Genomic DNA, 22,111 nt, shown 5'->3' with positions numbered 1-22,111 from the left:
GATGGATGGATGGATGGATGAATGGATGGATGGATGGATGGATGAATGGATGGATGGATGGATGGATGGATGAATGGATGGATGGATGGATGGATGGATGGATGGATGGATGAATGGATGGATGGATGGATGGATGGATGGATGGATGGATGGATGGATGGATGGATGGATGGATGGATGGATGGGAGCGCTGCTGGAATCTCCAGCCCGGAGCACGGAGCTCCCCAGTGTGGGGTGACGCAGGGATGGGCGGGTGGGGTGACAAGAGGCGGTGGAGGGGGAAAGCGGAGGGGAGGAGGCGAGGCGGGCCCGGGGCCGGCGGGGGAGGGCGCTCGGCGGCTGCCCGGACATAAAACGGCAGCGCCAGGGCCGGGCGGGCAGAGCGGAGCGGAGCGGCGGCAGAGAGCGGAGCGGAGCGGATCTGGACCGATCGCACCGGCTCGGCACGGCCCGGCCCGGATCACATCGCACCGGTTCAGCCCGGCCCGGGCCGCCCTGCGCTGCGGAGGTGAGGGGAGCGGGATGGGGCAGGACTCGGAGCGGGGTCCCCCGGCTGACTCGGGGCTGACCCAAGGGTTCCCGGTCCCGGCAGCGCTCGCAGCCCGCGGCAGGCGGAGGTGGGGGGCCGGGGGGGCCCTGTGTGTGTTCCCCGGCTGCAGGCTCGGATCCCGGCCGCAGCAGTGACAAAGGGACCCGGCTCTACCAAACGTGCTCCCGGCACAGGCGGGCTCCCTCCGGGTGTGCTGCAGCGGGGAGCACCGGGAAAAGGGACTAAAAGCCGCCGCGGGAGAGGATTTAGGAAGCTGGGAGCGCGCTGGCTCTCTGTGCAGTCTCTTCCTTGGCTGGTCCAAGTCACCCCTTGCTCAAACACGATTCACCCTGAGCATCCCTATGAGCTGGGAGGCGGCGTTTGGCCATGAAATGCAGGCTCAGCTGTCCGCCACCACCACCCAAAAGTGCCCACAGAGTTTTATCTTTGCCCTTCAGTCTCTCTGAAATTCGCATTAGGATCCTTTTGTGGGGCTCCTCTGAAGCCACACAGGACACAAGGATGGAGCAAGACTTAATGTTTTGTGGCTGTGGGACCAGTCCTGGGGGGTGCAGGCAGCTGCTGCCAACTTCACAGCACTCCCAGGGCTGCCCTAATATGCTACAGTGGGAAGAGCATGAGGCCAACCCTGCCAGGCAGTTGGGAAACCCCTTCTCTCCATCATCTCCCACATCCCTGCATGGAGCATGGCTTGGCCAGGCTGGATCCGGAGTCCATCTGATGAGCCAGGTTTATGTAAGCGCTGATTTGCACTGTCAAGAGATGGCTAAGAATGAGCCTGCCTTTGGAAATGTATAAATACGGCATCTAGCCAGAGTTGTACCCAGCAGCACAGTGTTTGTCTTGGTCCCAGCCCCTTGGAGATGTTCTGCCACCTCTCACCTGCTCTCCAATTGGCTTTAAGTCTCACCAAGTGCTTTCCAGGAGCCAGGATGGAGCAGGAGTGCCAAAAGGCGCTGTCACTCTGTCCTTTATAGTGGTATCTAGTGTTGCTTTTCTGGCAGACCTGTGTGCGCTCCTTGCATGGACCACGAAGTCCCCTCCAAGCTCACCAGCTTGGCAGGAGACACGGTGCCGTAATGCGGTCCTCCCTTGGCACGCTCGGCAGGATGCTGGGCCAGGCAGGTCACCGCTCAAAGCTGGGGTGTGACAGCCCTGGCTTTCCTGTTGTTAACATCAGCGTCATTGTGCCTTCCACATGAAAGGTGCTGAGCCCCAGGAGCTGGCTGGTGAGGCCATAGGCAATGCTCTTCTCTTCTTGTGCTGTGGAAGAGAAGGCAGCGTTAGAAATAATTGCTGCCTATTCCAAGAGCCAGGGACTGGGGAGGAGAGCTGACTTCCAGACCCCTGGAGGGACAGGGGCCTGATCCTGCACTGCTTACTGCTCCAAATAAAGTGCTTGGCTTGGGATCAGTGGGAAAGCGGGCTGTGCTTGCTGGCAGGCTTAACACCTTGCTGCTTTCTGTTGCAGGTGGGAAGGCAGCAGTAGCTCACTATGGCCCTGGCAGACAACACGGACTGTGCCAAACCCAGCGAGGACTTCCCCTTCCCCGAGATCATTGAACTCAATGTGGGTGGACAAGTGTACATCACCCGCCACCCCACCCTGGTCAGTGTGCCCGGCTCGCTCCTCTGGGAGATGTTCACTCAGAAGAACGTCCGCTCGCTGGCCCGGGACAGCAAGGGACGGTTCTTTGTGGATCGGGATGGGTTCCTCTTCCGTTACATCTTGGATTACATGAGGGACCAGCAGCTGGTGCTGCCCGACCACTTCCCTGAGAGGAGCCGCCTGCAGCGAGAGGCAGAGTACTTCATGCTGCCGGAGCTCGTGAAGATGCTGGCCCCCAAGCTCAGCAAGCAGAACTCTCTGGGGGACGACCCATGCCAAAGCGACCCCGAGGAGCTCTCCCCCAGCGCGGATGCCAGCCGCACCCTGACCTCTGCCAGCACCACGCTCCCCAGCGCTGTGCCTGGTGGCCCCGGGGGTGCCGTCACCGCCGGCGCGGGTGCTGCCAGCAGCGATGTGCGCAGGGCAGGTTTTATCACCATCGGCTACCGGGGCTCCTACACCCTGGGCAGGGACAGCCAGACGGATGCCAAGTTCCGCAGGGTGGCTCGGATCATGGTCTGCGGCAAGACCTCGCTGGCCAAGGAGGTCTTTGGGGATACCTTGAATGAGAGCAGGGACCCGGACCGGCCCCCGGAGAGGTACACCTCCCGCTACTACCTCAAATTCACCTTCCTGGAGCAAGCCTTTGATAAACTGGCCGATGCTGGCTTCCACATGGTGGCTTGCAACTCCACAGGCACCTGTGCCTTCGCCCATGACCAGACAGATGACAGGATCTGGACCTCTTACACCGAATATGTTTTCTATCGTGAGTGACACCAAAACCACCCAACCCCACACACACCAAGCACCAACTCTCCCTTTCCTCTCCTGTTTCCTAGAAGGTAGACATCCAACCCTGAATCCCAGCGTCCTTTTGAGTTTGTTCTTGGGTTTTTCCCCTCCTTCTTCCTCCACGTTGAACCTGTCCAGCTCTCCCTTGTAGCCGTCGACCACCAACCTTCTTCCCTCTCTCCGACTTCTGCAGTAGCTGCCTGTAGCTCCCAACCCTCCCTGGATGTGTGGACTTGGACACTGTCATGTACTTGTTTTGGGTGGGAGGGGGGCATACACCAGACTGTGCTCTGGGCTGGGATTCCTGCAGCTGGATGAGCTTGTCCGTGTTGGACACTGAACTTGGCTCTCGTTCCCTGTGCACCAGGAACATGCTGCGTACCCTGTATTTGATCTGCCAAGGGGTTCAAGGGAGAAAACACAGGGTTAAGGATATGCGAAAAGGTGGGAAGCAGCGAGGAGGGTGGGAGGGAGGGGGGTGGATGGAAAGATGCAGCCTCGCAGCATGGATATATTGCCATTAGCCATGTAAGCAGCTTAGTGTTTAGACTGTCAGTGCTGGGGAAGGTTAGATAAAGGCTCACCCTGTGTTTGCAGTTGGGATTTGGAGTATCGCTGCTGCTCTGGGGTGCCTTGGGGGGGTGTTTTGGGGGTGGGAGAGGGTGGATAGATGCTCTGTTCGTGTATATGTGGAGGGAGGTGGGGGGAGTGGGGAGGGCTTTACACGCTGTAGGGTGTAAATTGCTTATACTTCGGATGGTCTGTCAGAAAAAGTCCCTTCATCTTTCCTTTGGAGTACAATAGTGATGTGAGGGATGGGGCTGGATTGTGCTGGTGAGCAGCAGCCATGACTTCACAGATTAAAGGGAATCTTTGCCCAACATGAAAGTCTTTGCCTTTTGGGCAATCTCTTCAAGGTCCCTGCAATCACAGCTCTCCATGGCCTGCTCCTGGGCCAGGGGCTGGCTGCTGCTGCTTCTTCACCGTGCCTGGGCAATGGGTAATAAAGGAGCAAAACCAACTCACCTATGTCTTTGTGTGCCAAGAAGCAAAAGCAGCAGTGCTGGTGGTGTGCTGTGTGCACCCAGGGTGTTGCTCCAGCAGCACTACAGCATGTGGGCGTGAGGAATGTGGTTTCATAGAATCATAGAATGGTTTGGGTTAGAAAGGACCTTAAGATTGTGTAGTTCCACCCCCCTGCCATGGACAGGGACACCTTCCATTAGATCGGTTGTATATGGTTATGAATAAGAGAAGGAAGGAAGACAAACTCACTGGAGCCCTCTTGCCCTGCTCTGACTCCCCTCCTCCTCTTTGAACCCTTGCTCCCACCCCAGCGGGGCTGAACCTCAATGCAGTGAGAGTGCTGGTGCAAGCGGTTGGGTCCAGGGTTACCCACCCCTCTGCAGACCAGCCCTGGGTGATGCCTTCATCCCCATCACTCAAGCAGGGCTCCCTTACACCTACCATACATCCCCAGTCCTCCTGCTCTGCTTCCTGAGCAGCCCTTGTGAAGCTCTTGGTGCAGGGAGCTGAGGGATCACCTCGCTGGATGGATGCTGCCCAAAGGGGCATTTCTGTTTGGGGTGCAGTTAAGTAATTGGAGGGCTGGAGTCCTCTGGCACACAGGGCAAGCAAAACCATCGCATCCAGACAACCCTTTTCTCCTGAAGAAAGGGAAGGCAAAAATGGTGCTTTTATAAGGCCCCGTTCCTCATTGCAACAGCATTTGAAGAGGAAATGACAACCAGCCTTAAAAAAAGCAAAGAAAAGGGAACTTGAGCTCTGTGCAGAAAGAGGCTGAAGGGCAGAATTAAAACCTTCTAAGTAAAGGGAGAAGAGATGTGCATGTCCTGTTGGCTTCTTGGCTTCTTTTTAACTAGAGACTTTTCTGCTCTTTATTGATTAGGACTGATTGGAGAAAAGAAGTTGCTGCCTTGTGAGAAATGTGGTGTTTGATGTTTGCTTTTCCCCTCTGGAACTGGGCTGCAAAATTGATCTCACTGGAGGAAGCATTTTTCCTGAGGGGGAAACCACAATGGCACAGTCACCACTGAGATGGTTTTGATCTATAGGTTATGTGATCTGGGCTGTTAAACCTTATACCCCGGGTGAAATATGACCAGAGCAGAAGAGTTTACTTCTGAGTTACTTTGAGTCTGATGGTCTCCATGAAAACCAATACTTCACAAGAAAATGCTTCTGCTCTGGCTCAACAAAAATACAATGATTTGAGGTTGTTTCTTTTCTTTGCACATCTCTAGTAGTGGAAAGAGTGTTCTTCTGCTGCTGCCCATGGCTGAGAGGAGAATCTGGTTTATCTGATCCTTAGGAAAGACCACATATGGAGAAACGGTGCCATGGAAAAGCACCTACTTGAGGTCCTCCCTTGGCATCTCCCAACCGCACCCGCTGTTGGCACATGTGGTGATGGAGAGGGGTGAAGGGCACAAGTCACTCCTGGGGAAATTCCGGTTGAACACAAAAAGAATGTTTTTCACCATGAGAACAATCTGCCACTGGAATCATCTCCCCAGGGAAGTGCTGGCTCCCCAGTGTTAGGTACTGTTAAGGTTGAGCTGGACAGGGTGCTGGCACCTAGGCTTGGTCATGCTTTGCTGAGAAAGGCTGGACCAGATGATCAGATGATCCTTGAGGTCCCTTCCAACCTGGTATTCGATGACTATGTGACTCCCAGACAGGAGACTGCCTATTATCTTGGCCTTGAGGATGGTTTGAAGGAGACCAAGGGGGTCTCATTCTGGTAACAGGTCCCTTACAGAAGCGTGTGGACCATTGTGGGGAAGACTGTTCCTTGGGAAGGCATCTGGTCTCACTGCAAAGCTCAGCAGCTGCTGAGCTCACCAGAAACTAAGGAATAAAGGCTTTAAAAACAAAGGGCTTTAAGCTTTTGAAGCTTGTTTTCCTTCGGAGGGGTAAATGTAACTCATCCTTTCATTTAGAGACCCCCAGGAAATCACCCATCCCAAAATAATATCCCTCTTTTAAGTGAGGCAGAGCATGAACACGGGCTGGGATTGTGTTCCCAGGCGAGCACCCTGCCCACAAATTGCTGGTTACTGGCTCAGTGTCTTATTCTGCACAAAAAAGTGCAGGCGCTGAGCTTTTCCCATAAGGAAAAGCCAAATCCCATCGTCCCATCTGTCTCCACCAGGCACTTCTGCCACCCTGAGAGAGCATCTGAAAACATTTTATATCCTAAGTCTCTTTTTAGCCCCTCTCTAAAGGGACCCATTTTGGTGGCAGAAAGGTCCTGCCCTGCCCAGAAGCTGAGCTCTCCCCATTCTGCCAGCAGCCGGGAAGCAACAGGAATTAGAATCCCAGACTGGTTTGTGTTGCCGGGACCTTAAAGCTCATCCAGTTCCAACCCCTGCCACAGGCAGGGACCCCTTCCACTGGAGCAGCTTGCTCCAAGCCCCTGTGTCCAACCTGGCCTTGAGCACTGCCAGGGATGGGGCAGCCACAGCTTCTCTGGGCACCCTGTGCCAGCGCCTCAGCACCCTCACAGGGAAGAGCTTCTGCCTAAGATGTAATAGGGGCGGAGCAGACTGATATTGGGAGACTGGGAAGAAGGCAAGCAGGGTGCTGTGGGGTCCAGAAGGTACAAAAGGCTGGAGGGGAGACAGAAAACCCTATTCCCAGCCTAGAAATCCCATCCTGCCATGGACAAGAGAAGCCCAAGCTGCTCAGTGCACCACAAAGACTTGACTGTAGTGGTTTAGTAGTGAAGGTCTTAAGCACCATAAGGGTAGAAGCAGCAGTAGCTGTAAGCTGGAACCAATTTCTTCTAATATGGGATAATAATAATAGGGATGCTGGGGAGGGACTCTTCGTCAGGGACTGTAGTGATAGGACTGTAGTGATAGGTAATGGGTTAAAACTTAAATGGGGGAAGTTTAGATTGGATATAAAGAGGAAGTCCTTTACTGTGAGGGTGGTGAGGCACTGGAATGGGTTGCCCAGGGAGGTTGTGAGTGCTCCATCCCTGGCAGTGTTCAAGGCCAGGTTGGATGAAGCCTTGGGTGGGATGGTTTAGTGTGAGGTGTCCCTGCCCACAGCAGGGGGTTGGAACTGGATGATCTTGAGATCCTTTCCAACCCTAACTATTCTATGATTCTATTCTATGATTCTATATGAAATATAAACCCTCAAATCTACCTTTAACAGCACGGGTATTCACCACTGAGAAGAACGATTGGAGGAATGGGAGTTCTCCAGTTCTTGGTGCAGAAGCTGTAGGAAGGGGTTTATCTAAACAAGCTTTCAGGCCCAGTTTAGCAGCTGACACCGGCTGGCTGCAAAGTGCAGGAGGTCAGACAATACAGAGCATTGCTCTGCTCTGTCCAGCCATGGAGAGACCTGTGGGGCTCCTTCCTGGGGAGGAGCAGGAGAGGAAGCTCAGCTGAGCAGTCAGCGTTTGTGTTTGCTGCTCCAGCAGCAGCACTTTGCCAAATGAACGCTGTTCAGCCTGTGCTGACAGCTTGCTTTGAGCTAAAGCAGGTGACTTGGGGTCTTCCTGATGTGCAGATGGTTTTCTTACAGGCTCCTGCAGTTAAACACAGTTTTACTTAGTTCTCAGTGGCTGGGAATCATCACCCCCTCCTCTGGGAGAGCTGTACAATATCTGACTGAAATCTGTCCTTGCAAATAGGCTAAACCGGATTTCATCTAAATCATATTTGATGCACAGCCCCTGCATCCCAGATGTCTGCTCCCTCTCCCTCTTTACCCTTCTCCAGGCTGGATACACAGCGATGCAGAGTCCACTTTGCCAACAGCATCCTTCAAGTGACCCTAAAGGGGTCATCGCCCAACACCCCAGGGCAGCAGGACAGATCTGCCTTCAGAAATACATTTTCTTCCTGTTTACAGCCTACTCCAGAGCACAGAAAACACAGCTCAGCCCCGTGGTTTCCCAGGCTCAGAAATTGGATGATGAGGTTCAGCAGGAGGCAGAGGAGCATGCAGCAATTACAGAGGATAAACACAGCTCTTTACTGCACGCTGTCAAATGCCATCCTCTCTTGCAGCTCTAATCAGGGACACAAAAAGCCTCTCCTGCCAGCAGCGTGAAGAGGAGCATTTGAATGGGAAGCACAATTCACCTGGCTGGTGTTACTGGAGGAGCTGGACAAGCCCGGCCTTCCTGGCTTAATTTGGGAGCTCTGGCAAAGGTTGATCAGGGTTAGCAGGCAGGAATGATCTGGTGCTCCTCATCGTTGGAGCAAGTGAGGTTGAGCCTTGCTGTGGTCCTCTCCTGTCACTGTTAGAGGACTTCTGTGGGAAGAGGAGCATTTTGCATCCTCTTTCTCTAGACCTGTGGTCCTTGGTTTGATGCCACCCATGCGTGATGGGAGAACCTACCAAAGCCACCACAGCAGAGGACAGAGGCACAGCCTGCCCAGGCTGTGGCAGCTCAGCTCAATGCTCTGCCCAGGGCCTTTTGGAGAGCTTGGTGGTGAACACATTGGTGCCCACCCCAGGGACCATGGCTGGGAGAACAGCCATGGGATGCACAGCCTCCGTTTCGCATCCCTCCATGGGCCCAGTTTGCATCCCTTCAACACTGAGGAAGCTGCTCCCAAGGCCAAGCTTGTTTTGAGCCCTATTTCTTAACCAGAAAGGTTTGTGTAACCTCACACAGGGCCTTCCTTCCCTTTTCTTCGAGGACCTGACCCTGTGGCTGGTTTTGCTCCAACCTGGCAGTGTTTCAGCTATTAGCAGCTTGCCAGTTGTGTGAAAATGGGGTTTGGGGCACATCACACATCCTCGAATCCCCCTCCCCATGCCCAGAGCATGAGCCCAGCCCTTCAGCAGCAAAACTGCACAAGCAAACAGGCTCTGTGGGCTCCCTGCCATGTGCAAGCTCCATAGGCAGCATCCCGCTGAGCTGTGCAGGAGCTGGAGAGCCCTGGAGTGCTCGGCCTCAGCTTCATGGTTAATGTACAGGTCCCCTGGGGCGGCAGATGGGGGTACTGAGCAGAGCTGGAAGATCAAGGATGCTCAGATGCTCAGGTCTTATGCCTTGAACCTGTAGAGCATTCATTGCACCCCTGCCTTGGGGGGCACCTTGCGTGTACCAGCTCCTCCTTCACCCCAGCATAGCTGACCAAGGGCATGTGGTGAAACAGCCCCCAGGATTAGAGAGGGCAAGGGCAATCCCTGGAGCTTGCCAAGGCATCAGAGCCAGATGCGTCTTGAAACAGGCAGCAGTGTTGCTCTGTTGTTAATGGAGGAAAACCAGCAAAGACCTGAAAAAGAGCTGCTTCATCCACAAACCCTGCAGCAAGTCCCTGCCTTTCACTTGGATCTGGGGGAATCATAGAATCATAGAATAGTTAGGGTTGGAAAGGACCTTAGGATCATGTAGTTCCAACCCCCCTGCCATGGGTAGTGGTACCTTTGACAGGAGAATTCCCTAATGGAGAGGCAGCAGAATAACTGGGACAAACGAGTAGGTTTCTAAAAACAAGGAAAGGGAACATAAACTCTTTATTTAAGGAAAGGGAACACAAAATTCAGAGTAAAGCTCAATGGGAGGGCACGGGAGCCTTGCACACAACCTTGGGGATTTCTGCATGTCCCATTGCTGCGGAGCCATCCCAGAGAGTCAGCTCCAGGGCACACAGCCACAGGCCACCACACAGCCTGGCCAGGAGCCTGGGAGCAGGGCTCACCCTCCAGACAGGGCGTTTGGAGAGGCCCTGGTGCTCCAGGAGGAGGCTGTGACACCTCAGTGCTCCTCTGTGCTGGGGACAGGAAGGAGGGATGGGCAGGAGCAGCCCCAGGGGCTCCCAGCAGAGGATGAGGGAATGTAGCCATATAAAGAAGCAATAAAAACAACCAGCTTGAGGCTTTGCTGTTCCCCTTCCACACTCCCCACATCAGCTCCTGGCTACAGCCCATGCCCCAGGGCAGGATGTGGGGTCTCAGCATGGCTGGAGCATGGCTGATGTCCCTCCTCTGCAGGGGCTGGTGGATGTTTCTGCCCCACCACTCTTCCATCCCCACTCTTCTATCCCCACGCAAAACCAGGGCTGGGCACGTGGCAAGGAGAAGGTCTGGATGCTGCAGGGCTGGTTATACCCTTCAGGGGCAGGAGGAGCATCCTTGTCCCTGGGTGTATCTGAGGTACCATCACCCTCCCCTTCCTGCATCCCATGAACAGGCAGGGATAAGGCAGAGGTGGAACAGCCAGCGCCCTCTTTCCCTGCCAGTATCCCAAAAGATAGAGATTCCCTAAGCAGTGCTCAGGGTGCAGATCTGCCTCCTGGGGGAGGGGAGCTGCTATTGAACATCATCGAAGATCGTGATGCTGCTGTGCCCCGGCCTGGGGCTCCTCTGTGCTGATACAAGCATGTGATGCTGTACTACCAGCTCCAGATTCATGCATCTATGTGCTGGTCTGCTGGAGATGAAGTGCTGCCCACTCCTGAGGCCATGCTCATGGACCTGTGCTAGCTGCTGCCTGCAGGCCTCCTGACTTTGCTGGAAGCAAACGCACTGGATACCCAGCTTTCAAGTTTGTTTGGCTTTTAGTTCAGGGCCTCTTTCCATGACAAGGAAGGGCCCAGAACTGAAAACCAAACAAAGACGTCAATGTTTAAGGCTCAAAGATGAAAAAAGTAAATAAAGGAAGCTGTAAGAAACAAGCTGTCAAGTTTTCTCCAACCCATCCTCCTGCTTCCGCACTGTGTTTGTCAGCACCAGATTAGCAGATACAGGCTGAGAAGCTGACGGCTTCATGGCCCTTGAGCACCCAAAGAGACAAGGTCTAGTGAACCCAGAGCAGGGCTTCTGTCTACTTCTGCCTCTTTGCTGCCCCACTGCGTATAGTCATAGAACCATGGAATGGGTTGTGCTGGAAGGGACCTCGAAGCTCCCTGGGACACCTTCCACTAGAGCAGGTTGCTCCAAGCCCCTGTCTCCAACCTGGCCTTGAGCACTGCCAGGGATGGGGCAGCCACAGCTTCTCTGGGCACCCTGTGCCAGCGCCTCAGCACCCTCACAGGGAAGAGCTTCTGCCTAAGAGCTCATCTCAGTCTCCCCTCTGGCAGGGTAAAGCCATTTCTCTGGTCCTTGTTGGCCCCTTCAGGCACTGGGCACAGGCCCTGGGTTCAGCCCTACCCTGCACCGCCGCATCCTCACCCAGCTCACTGTGCCTCAGTTTCCCTACCTGCAGTGTGAGGCAAACCAGCCTTTTGAGATCCTTGACAGAGCCCGGCTCTGCTGGGGGTGATGAGATGGATCCCCCAGCACTTCCCCCCTCTGAGCTGTCAGGAAATGCCTGATCCAGTGCAGAATGCAGGGCACAGCCTGTCCACCTCTGCTGCCCACCATGGAACCTGAACTCACAGGCACAGCGAGGCCACTTCACCCTTGTAAGCCAACCTGATTTAAAATAGCCTCCAATCGTCACAGTACAAGTAAGAACCCCACTGAGTTACACTGCTTTACCCCAGCTGGGCATCACTTCCTCAGAGCTGAGGCTTTCAACCAAAATAAAGAGCAATGCTCTAATCTTTCGCCTTACTGCAGAACAACAGATTACAGCTCATTTAGTGCAGTCCCACTTGCCATACAATTACACCCTGTGTGTACCTATTATTCCCATTATGCCCAAGTATTCTGGTTAATATCCTATTTTAATCAACTCAGAGAATTAAATGCCATGAAGGACCCAGGAGGATAGTCTTTTCCAAGTGGATGGTGCAGGGATGCTGAAGATGGGCATGTGGGTGCTGGGCTGGTCCTAGGGAGAAGGGATGTGGGTAAGAGCGGACAGAGCTTTCCCGTGGGTTGCTGCTAGAAGCAAGTTGAGTCGGTAGAGCCTGTAGTTAACGGACTGCAAGGAAGAGAGGAGTAAACAGGAAACTGTTTCGCAACCTCCCATCACGAAAGCTTCGCCCTTTGGCTCTGCAGAGGATGCTGCCTGTCCTGCCTGTCCCGGCGTCTCCCCAGGGATGTGCCGCTCATGCAGATGCTGCAGCAGCAAGTCTGGCACCCTAATGGTCAGACCCGCACCTCGGCTGGATGCTCACTGCAGAGGCTCCCCAGGATCTCGCAGCAGGGTTTGAGGGGAAGGGGAGCTGCCCAGGGCTCCCCACGCAACCTCAGAGGTCCTGCGTGTCCCAGTGACCCTCACAGACATTCACCTCCAAGGCAGCTGGGGTTCTAGCTTCTCCTCTGCGTGAAGTGGAAACAGCTCCTTTGACTTGGTTCACTTTAATGGAGCAGCTCCAAACCTGCAGAAACCGAGGGAACAGCCAATGTTTCCCGATGGGCGTTCCCAAATCCTCATTGTTCTTTATGTGCCTGGGGAGGATTTAACACAAAGCCCCAGGGGAGCAAAAGAACATCAACAAGATGCCCCAGGGTGCAAGCTTTTAACTCTCATTATGCTCCAGGGGAACTGAAGTCCCCAGGTCCTAGTTTTTGGAAGGATTCCCAGTCTTCTAGAAGTCACAGGAGCAGAATAAGCCAGGAAAGTACTTCCCAGCACGCTGGGGAGCTGAGCATGTACCAAGCACATCGGGGTTATGTTAAGGGCTTGTTGCCTTGTGACAAATACCTCTGAGTTCATATCCCCCCTGTTCCAGTGCTGTTGGTCCCAACAAACTGTGCTTTTGCAGGTCCTGGAAAGCAAAGACATTTCCTTGTGATGGGACATATTTGTATTTGCCAGGAATAGTGATGTCCTGGCACCAGGACCTTCACCATCGTCAGTTCTCCTCCCTCCCTCTGCGCGAGCTGAGGTCATCCATCAGTGTCATGTAAATGGAGGACAAACTGACCTTCTCCTGTCAAGCAGAGGGTTGGCAGGAGTCAGGAACCTCACGTTGTTCTTAGGTTGTTGGCAGACACCCCAATGGTGCTGGTTTCTCCTTCCTGCTCAGGGCTCTGCCACCACCATCACCTCTGTCCGTGCTCCCCACAGCCACTGAATCCTGAAGCAGCATCTTCTGCTTGGAAGCTGCTCCAGGAGTTCCCCGAAGGCTCCTGTGGCACACGGGCACACTCAGCCCCCAACCACCATGTGCTGCCTGGTTTACACACGTTGGACAGTCAGTCCTTTGGGACAGAAATCCCAGCCCTGGCCCTCTGTAATGCTGGGGCTTGCTGGAAGCAAGGCTATAAGGAGGCTTCAGGGACCACAAGGGAACAGGCAGAACCTGCAGGAGAAGCAGGAATGCTGGCAGCCTCCATGAACTAAAATGCTCTGATCTACTTGCCATCAGCTCCAGAAGGAATTGCCCGTTGCCTTCTTGAACTCCACCAAAAGCAATTATTCCCCCCCAGATTATCTATTGCTATAAAAGGCAGGAGGAGGTCGAACAGCATGAAGAAAGGAGGTGGCCAAGAAGGGGCTGACGTTTCCAAGAGGATTGATGCACAGGGCTCTCCGCCCCCCCCCCCCCAGGGCAAAGGAGGCTTCCCTGTGTGCTCCTGGCCAGAATTACAGCCGTGGGTATGGTCACTGTGACCCTCTATGCAGATGAATGTCCCACGGTGATACCATCAGCAGCTCTGTGTGCTCACAGCAGGATCCTGGATGGAAAACTTGGATGGGGCTGGGAGCAGCTGCAGAGTAACACGTGTGCTGAGGCTGAGTCCTGCAGAGTCAAAGCACGGACACATCCCTGGAAGCTGGCAGCTGGCCTGGAGAGGTGGGAAGGCAGCAGGAGGCAGTGTTCCCTTGGAGCTGGGTCACCCCATTCCCCACTCACCAACACTGCAGCAGGATGGGGGCTGTAGCAGCAGTGGGGAGGCTGGTTACAGCTGAGGCTGCAGCTTCAAAACGGACCCGTTGCCAAAAGTGCTTGTTTACTTGCCTGAAGGTGGCAGTTTGTGCGATCAAGTTGATCAATCTGCTCTAATTTCACCCTTTCAATCTGGGTGTCAAAGGCTGCACCTTGGGCAGCCCAGCAAGAGAAGCGAACTGTGCTGGAGGGTGGGATTCCTGTCTGGAGATGACGTCTGACACAGCAGGGATTCACAGGCATTAGAGATGCAGATGCCTCTCCACGGACTCCAACAGGAACCCCCCAGATCCTTCTTTTCCTAATTGACCTCTCTTTATCAATGTGCATCTTAATTTAGACTTGGGGAGGTAGAGCAGGGAAAGCACGTCACACATTGGCCCCAAAGAGACCGAAGGGATCTCACATGGCAGACAGACCACTGACAAACCTTCCTGCGAGCCAGGAGGACAGTCCAGTTTCCGGCTCCCCTTTGAGATGCTGTACAAAGACCCCCTATGGGGTTGGGGAAGACTTTTGGGGTGTATCTCAGGCTCCCCACTTGAGCACCAGGTTGCCCAGAAAGGCTCCAGCTCTCACGTAATCCCATACAAAACCATTATCATCAGTCCTGTGGCAGGGAAGACACGACAGAAAAGTGCCCCGCTGTTCGAAGAGGACCATTAAGCAAACACAAACTCCAGGCACCAACCCAGGGGAGCAAAGCTCCCTCGTGGGAAGCCCAATTACACCCAGTAAAATAATGTTCTGCTGGAGCGACCTGTGTGCAACGTTTCCTGTGCAGTGACAGCAATAGGGGGCCCTAATTCAAGTTAATGACCCAGTAGATGCCTTTGTCAGCCATTGAAGAAGACAAGGTGGTGAGCAGAGCTCTGATGCTTCATGCTTATGGTGCTGAATGACTGTGTGAAGCAGTGAGGTCTCCTTGTTTTGCTTTAGAACCCTTAGCAGGCATTTATTTGCTTCTAAAGCTGTTTCACACAGGGCAGAGCCATTAGCAATCACTCATTGTGCATTCCTAGAGACTCTGCATTTGACTTTCCTCCCTTTTTGGCAGCCTGCGCTGGCACCATCAGTTGTACCCTCAAGTCTGGCCAGCCACAGCCATTGAGGATGGCTTTAAAAAGGGAACTTATCAGAAATAGGGGGATCGCAGGACCCTGGGATGCAGCAGAAGATGGGATGCAGAGGGATGGGCTGGTGCTGACCAAGGCTTGGAGGTGTGGGAAGCCAAGCAAAGGATGAAGCGCAGCTTCAGGCACGTTCATCACCCTGAATCAGCTCCTGTGGGTCTGTGAGGCTTCATACAACAGCCCAGCTCCATCACCATGAGGGTGCCCACCTTGATCGAGGGTCCCATTATCCACAGAGCATCCTCTCACTGCAGACAGCCCAAATCCACAGCCTGGAAGGTGTCCCTGCCTGTGGCAGGGGGTTGGAACTGGGTGAGCTCTTAGGTCCCTTCCAACACAAGCCAGTCTGTTTCTGTTTCTGTTTGGACTCTATGACTCTTGCTGTGCTGCCTCCCCCCTCGATCCCCAGCCTTAATCACCAGCAGAGACCAGCTTTGGAAGGGGATGTGAGGGAATTCCATTCATTTGCAGTTATGTTTGTGCTCCGTGTCTGGAATAACGCGGCCCCACCTGCAGAACAGCCTGCTTTCCTCTCCTCCAGAGCCTGAAGCCATCTCGGCAGGGAGGGACGTGGCTGCAGCCCAGCACCACATCTGCACAAACAGCACTCGGGGATGGATCCATCATCGGGAGGTTCATTTGAAGGGGCTCAAGCCGTTCACTAAAATAACATCCCTACCCTGTGTTTTAACCTCTTAGAAAACGCAGCCCCAGCCCTTTTCCAGACAGCAGGAGGGGGAAATTGCAGGTTTGGGCCATTTTCTGTGGTTCAGGGGTGGTTATTTTCTCTCAGGCTGCATTTTCCAGGCCAGCAGTTCCTGAGAGAGCTGCTGGTGTGGGAGCTTCCGGCATTAGCTCAGCCCTTGGTAACCTGGACCCCTGGGTCAGTGGGTGAGACACCTGTGGAATGAGTCTGCGGGTCCCATCCTCACTGCGGAGAGTGCAGGGACCTTGCTCTGACTGGATCTGAGCCTTGCTGGTGGGGAGCGAACCTTGAAAACAAGGAGGTGACAAAGGAAAGATGTAAAGTAACCCAGAACAAGTGACTTCAGACTTAAAACAGGGCGTGCAGCTCTAACCTCTGCAGGGCTGGGGCTGGTGCTAATGCTTCTGAGCTAAGGTCTGGGCAGGCAGGTTCGGGTCCATCTGATGTAGCCCTGTGCAGCATCCAGGGTTGGGTCCTTGATGGGCTCTGGTCAGCTATGCTGGAAGCCACCAGGATCTGGGTGCTGGAGTTCAGGTGCTGGGCTGTGAACACCAGTGTCTGCAATTCATGCATCCTCATGGATTTCTTAGGTTCTTTTTGTTGTGAGGAGAGCAGAAGCACCCTGGGTTTCCTCTGTGCACATCACCAACAGTGGTACTCCCATGGGAAGGTCAGTGCCCATGGAGTACCATAGGGTGGGTGTCAAGCACCCTGAGAGGGGTAGGAAGCAGCTTCCTGACCCATGGTAGCTCAAATGCCTGCACACACCAAGGTCAGACCTTCAGCAAAGAGGATGCAATGGGATGGGATGCAATGGGATGGGATGCAATGGGGTGGGATGCAATGGGATGGGATGCAATGGGATGGAATGCTCCAGACCTGCCACGTGCCTGCAGTGCCCCTGTTGCATGCTGAGCACGGTTCCTGGCCCCCAGGCAGCCTGCCAGCCCGCTGCAGCCAAAGTGAGCTGCAGGAGAGGCAAAGCAGAGCGCAATTTGTACGTTCAACACAACATCACAGAGAGGGAACCGCCTCCCAGGGCGATCTGGCAGGAGCTGCTGCCTCCCCCTTCGCTCTGCAGCCTGGAGCCATCCCGAGCTGCACACACACACATTAGAACCGGTGCTTTGGAGCTGTGCAGATGCCCACAGAACTATTGGGCAGAGGTATTTTAGAGCCTGCAGCCACCAGGCAAGTGCATGATGTGCAGCCCGGGTTGGCCAGCTTCTATTGGTAAGAATAGAGCCAATGGTCCTTTGAGCTGCAGCAGATACAGGAGATAGCCCAGGCTGGATGGGGCTTGGAGCAAGCTGCTCTAGTGGAAGGTGTCCCTGCCCATGGCAGGGGTTGGAGCTGGATGAGCTTTAAAACCAGGCTGGGATTCTATGAACATGCAGCTCCTGCAAAATGAAGGTATTTGTTAATCCTCCCTCACTCCCTGTTTACCAGGCACCTGCTGGACTCTGATTTAACTCAGCTAAGAGCACCATGTCCTAGGTAAGAGCATCCTGAGTCTCTCCCTGGTGTTGGGTGTGATTTTCAATTCCCGAATGGTACCACAGGTCAGCGCTGGAGCAGGCTGCGCTCTCTCTGAACCCAGGGTAGTGTTTGCCTTGTTTCTGAGCTGCTCCATGCTCCTCCTCACCACGAGTACCCCAAAGGTGCAGCTGAAAACATGTTTCCATCCTCACCAGTGGCATTTCAGCCATGGCATCAAGCTGGGAACCTCCTGAGCAGCAGAACAGCTGGATAAAGCCCCAAGCTGTTAACTCGAGCACAAGAGCCTGATGCCAGCCCTATTGACACAAATATTCCCTGAGCAAACACTTTTCACCACTTCTCCCCAGCAGTCTCTCTGCTGTTCTGAGGTTTCCTGCCCCAAAATAGGCCCTGCTAAGGGGCTGCAGCTGCCTGGGCTGGGCAGGCAGGGTGGGAACAACACACAGATCTTCTAAGCTGAGAAACATCACTGAGATGAACTCAGGGGAAAGCAGATGCTCAGCCAGCTCTTAAATTGCTCTTGGAGCTGTTATCAGCAGCTCACTGCTGGAGCAGGGAAACACAGTGAGTGGCACTGCAGGAGCTGCTCTGCAGGGCGGCTGTAGTCGATATTCCCATTACTGCTCTGCTGATGGGAGAGAGCACCCATGTGAAACACATGGGTGAACCTCACATTGTCCCACATAGTCCTGGCTTTCCAGCCCCCAAAACCCTTATCATCATCTGTAAGCACTGACCTGTGCATGACAGTAGGGGTGTCCCCTTCACTTAGCATCCTCTGCACAGATTTAAGCCTTATATTTTAATGGTTGTCCTGGTTTTGGCAGTGGCAGTGAGCTGGGAGGTTCAAGAGCACAAGTTCAAAAGAGCGGCAGTCTTTGCACACAAAGATGTGTGTTAGATAAGGTTGTGATTGCAGGAGCCGGGGTCGTGGGAGAGCTGCCATGGGGGTATGTAGATCTCCTCCTGATGCCGGGACTGGAACACCCTGCCCGCTTTGGGATGACAGGTTAAGAAAGATGTTGATGAGGTGGAGGGAGTCCGGAGGAGAAGCACGAATAATAAGATGAGGCTCAGTAACCACAGCTTATTAGGAAATGTTGAAGAAGCAGGGCTGGTTTAGTCTGAGATGTAGAAGATGTGCAAACAGGCCATCATCAGGCAAAGCTTAATTGTAAAATACCATTTGAATATGAAATGTTAATCAGTGGTACTGGAAGGTCGCTGGAGAAAGGGTCGGAACAAAAGCAAATTCACTGTAGGGAAGGTTTGGGTTGGACATTACTAAGAGCTTTCTCTCAGCTACAGTGGTAACGTGCAGCACCAGTGGGCAGGTCTCTAGGGAGGACTGGTATCTCCTCCCCGGAAGATTTAAGGTTAGACAAACATCCACCAGAGGTGATCGCTAGGATCCTGTGTTTATGAGCTGAGAAAGGGAGGATTAATCCATCCATCCATCCATCCATCCATCCATCCGTCCATCCATCCATCCATCTATCCATCCACTCCCACTACCTTGGCAGACCCCCGAAATGCTGGGCCATAAAACTAGGGACCAGATCTTTTTACCCCAAGGCAAGAAGCATCTCCAGTATTTTAACAGAGGATGTCACTGAATCTAGCCTAGCATAAGTGTCCTGCCATGCGTAATTCCTGAGAGATGAGAAGCAATAGGTCCAGCAGTTTAAATGCAAATGCTTTCCTACCAGACTGAGTGCTGATGGGTGCACTTAGGGATGTTCTCTGCGAGCATCCACCATGCTGCTGGGTTAGACCACTCTGGTGCCCTGCAAGTGGGACCCAGGAGGGGCCCCCACATTTACACCTCAGCCTTATCTCTGATCTTGCTGGTTTACATTACCTCCTGTTCCTCTTCTCTGCCAGCACATATCTGCACACCCCCCTGCTGCTGCTGCATAGGAGATCCTCTGCTCAGCTCACACCTCTGCCCATAGCCTTATCTGAAGTGGCCTTATCTGAACTGGCATCTCTTTGGCTTCCTGAAGGAAATGAGCTGGGGGGAAGCACATGCACAACACCTACATTTAACACCTTGCCATATAAGAGAGGGAGAAGGACTCAAGCACACAACTGTAAGCCCCCAAATGATGCTGTTGGTGCCTGAGAAGCTATGGCTCACCATAGGCCCACCAAAACAGGCCATCGAAAGTACCCTTCTATGGCCAGCACTATCTTTGTGCCCTTCACCTGCCACAACATGACTGAAATGAGCCTTGATGTGAGTTTTAACATGGAAGAGATAGTGACAGGCTTGTTTTCCTTCCCTTGCCTTTCCTCCTGGCAATCCCTGATGTATTTACCAGGCTTTTCCGCGCATGCAGAGCACTGCCTGCCCTCACCTACCTGTGTAGCTGGCAAGATGTAATCCAGCAAAGTTGTGATTTATGTTTCATGCCATTTTACTGCACCAAAATCCAGGGCTTTTTTTTTTTTTTTTAATTTTGAAGACTAGAATAAAATAAAACAAAAAAAAAAATCAAGCCATCATTTAAATAATTGGTGGACAGGAGCTCAGCGACTCTGATTTAAAGGGATTTAGCTCCAACCTTAAAGCCTGGAGGGGAAGCTGCAATTTTCTGATTAATTCTTCTGCAAACAGGGGTAAAAACCATCCCAGCCTTGCCCCTGCTCCTGCTAAAGGTGAGGAAGGGTTGAGACAGGAGGGGCTGGACTGCAGGGTTGGGCCACTCATGGTGATGCTGGTACTGGAGCCTTTCCACCCATCACCTGCCCTGTCTCTTCTCCAGGCATCTCCTCCTTCCCATGTCCCTCCGGGTCATCTATCCCCACCATCATCTAATATCACTTCCTTCTCATAAACATGAACTCAGCACTGAACACAGTCTGTAATCAAATCAGACATGAATGATGTTAAAGGAGAACTGGAAAGCACTTTGATAATGAATAAATCAAGGGGGATTAAGAGCCCTGCCACATCTAGAAATGACCCATGTGTGGACTGAAAATGCAGACCATTACATTAGATAACAAGATCGGGGGATGATTTATCAGACAGGAATGAGCAGAGCATGTGTTCAGCTCCATGTCCTGCCTTTGACAGTGCCTGGCAGAGAGATTTCAGACCAAGGAAGAAGAAACCCCTCGTCTGGTTTGCATTAGCCCCACTCCAGGAGAATTTCTCATTGCTCATGAGTGATGCCCAGTACACTGCAGCATTGTGGTTTCTGTCTCTTATCATCTTCAATCTTATCTACACCCATTTTGGAGGGAGGACTTCCTTAAAGGGAGCCTTCCATAAAAAAGCTCATGGTTGTAGGATACTGGCAGTGCTCCCATCAGCTTCCTTAATTCTTTCCTCTTTAGCTCTGACTATCCTGATCTTGCCTCTTCATTGTAAAACCCCCTTTATGCCTTTCACAGTGTTACTGAATGGCTTTGGGCAGACTTTAATCTCATCTGCCTGTCCTGAGAAGGACAGTCCTTCTGTCCTTCTGGTATGTATAACATACCATAAAGGTATGTTATATATTTTCTATGAGGTTTTATGCCCTTACCCAGGGCAATCTGCTGCCTGTGCCACCTCTGCCTGCTAAGCAAGCACTTCTTCACCTCCTCATCATTACACAGAGGCTGCTCTTTTGTGTCTGTCTCCTGAGTCACTAAGGGCACATTTAAAACCCACCAAGGTGTATGAAAAGCTCAAGTGACATTTTCTAATGGGCATTGCTTTTCAGTGCTTGCCATTTCCTTTAACCCACTGACAGGCTCTTCACTGAAGTCCCTTCTCCTGCTCCCCTTGCAGCTCACACCAGCCTGATATTATGTTCTATTCCCTGCAAACTTCATCCACTTGACTCTTTGCTCTTTTCCCCTTACATCATTAACAAAAGTCCTTCATCCCAGTATGGACTCTTGGGGATGTCCTATTATTACATTATTTATACACTGAGAATGAACCCTTGATTCCATTTCTTCCTTTCTCTGTCTTAATAAGCTTTTAATACACTGTGAAAGTTAAACAACCTCCCTTTGGCTATTGAGCTTCCTTAAAAGCCTCTTTGATGGTCTTTATCAAAAAGACCTCAGGAAAACGTAGTAACTGTTCTCCATTATCCACTGCTTTGTTTGACTTACTATAGGACAAAAGGATTTTCCCCCTCTGTATTAGAAGCACACAGGCACTTTTTAATTCTGCCTTTAATTATTATTTCAGTTTACTTGCTATGTCCAGAAGCAGTTACAGTTCTTTAACGTATCTTTGCAAACAGGCTGAAAAATGCAGGTTTGGGGTTCATTGAGATCAGTTGCAAATTTGTCAGAAAGTACAGGAAATAGTGCTGAAAACCCCCATTTTTGGCATGTGAACAATGTGTTTCCTTCTGGTTTTAAAGAAAATACGATAATTTCCCCCTTTCAAATGCTGTTTCAAGATTAAGGCATTTTTAATCTGTTTCTCCACATTGTATTAATGGGTTTCTAGGGATGATTTTCAATAGCAACCAGATAAAACCAGAGAGGAAAGGATGTCTTGTTTCAGCCCACTATTATTCCACAATGAAAGCATCCGAAGTTGTCCTCCAGACCTTCCCCTCCTCCCCTGCAAGCAGAAAACAGCTTGGTTTTACCCTCCTGCAGCTCAGAGATGAGAACCAGGGTCTTTCCTCCAGGCCTTCAAGGAGCAAGAGAGCAGCTCCTTCACTCCTCCAGGTGGAACAAGCAGGAGTAGAGAGATGGAGATACAAAGAGTACCAAGGGAGACATCCTAACCCAGGGGGGTTGGTCTGCTCCCAGATCCTCATCATGCTATGGGAAGGGATCCACGGGCCCACTGCCTTGTCCCTGCACCTACAGGATAGCTCTGAAAAGTTGTTTCCTTCAGAAATGTGCTGGTTTCTGCTTGTGCGAGGGCATCTGTAACTGAAACAGTGAGACGGGTTTGAGATGGTGAAGTTTTGCCCAGGATTAAGGGTGGTGTCAGCTTATCCTCCACTTCAAAAGGGTGTGAAATGCTCTAGAGGGGTGCAGCAGGTACCTACCAGAGACATTTTGAATGAG

The 22,111-nt window shown here is 52.6% G+C and overlaps 1 protein-coding gene across 1 annotated transcript; it reads left to right on the top strand.

The window, feature by feature from the left end:
- Nucleotides 1-441: 441 nt before the first annotated feature.
- LOC136019410 (BTB/POZ domain-containing protein KCTD12-like) lies at nt 442-3,156 on the top strand. Its single transcript, XM_065689573.1, has 2 exons — nt 442-508; nt 2,022-3,156. Exon 2 carries the CDS (start codon nt 2,046-2,048, stop codon nt 2,934-2,936), a length of 891 nt encoding a protein of 296 aa, XP_065545645.1. The 5' UTR covers nt 442-508; nt 2,022-2,045; the 3' UTR covers nt 2,937-3,156.
- The last annotated feature ends 18,955 nt before the right edge of the window (nt 3,157-22,111 follow it).

Source organism: Lathamus discolor, chromosome 9, assembly GCF_037157495.1.
Source record: "Lathamus discolor isolate bLatDis1 chromosome 9, bLatDis1.hap1, whole genome shotgun sequence".
In the NCBI taxonomy this organism is placed as follows: domain Eukaryota; kingdom Metazoa; phylum Chordata; class Aves; order Psittaciformes; family Psittacidae; genus Lathamus; species Lathamus discolor.
The sequence above is the reverse complement of the archived record's forward strand: the minus strand, read 5'-3'. Positions and strand labels throughout refer to the sequence as shown.

Excerpts from the sequence above, each read along its gene's own strand:
- LOC136019410 (XM_065689573.1), top strand. The coding sequence starts at position 2,046 with ATGGCCCTGGCAGACAACACGGACTGTGCCAAACCCAGCGAGGACTTC.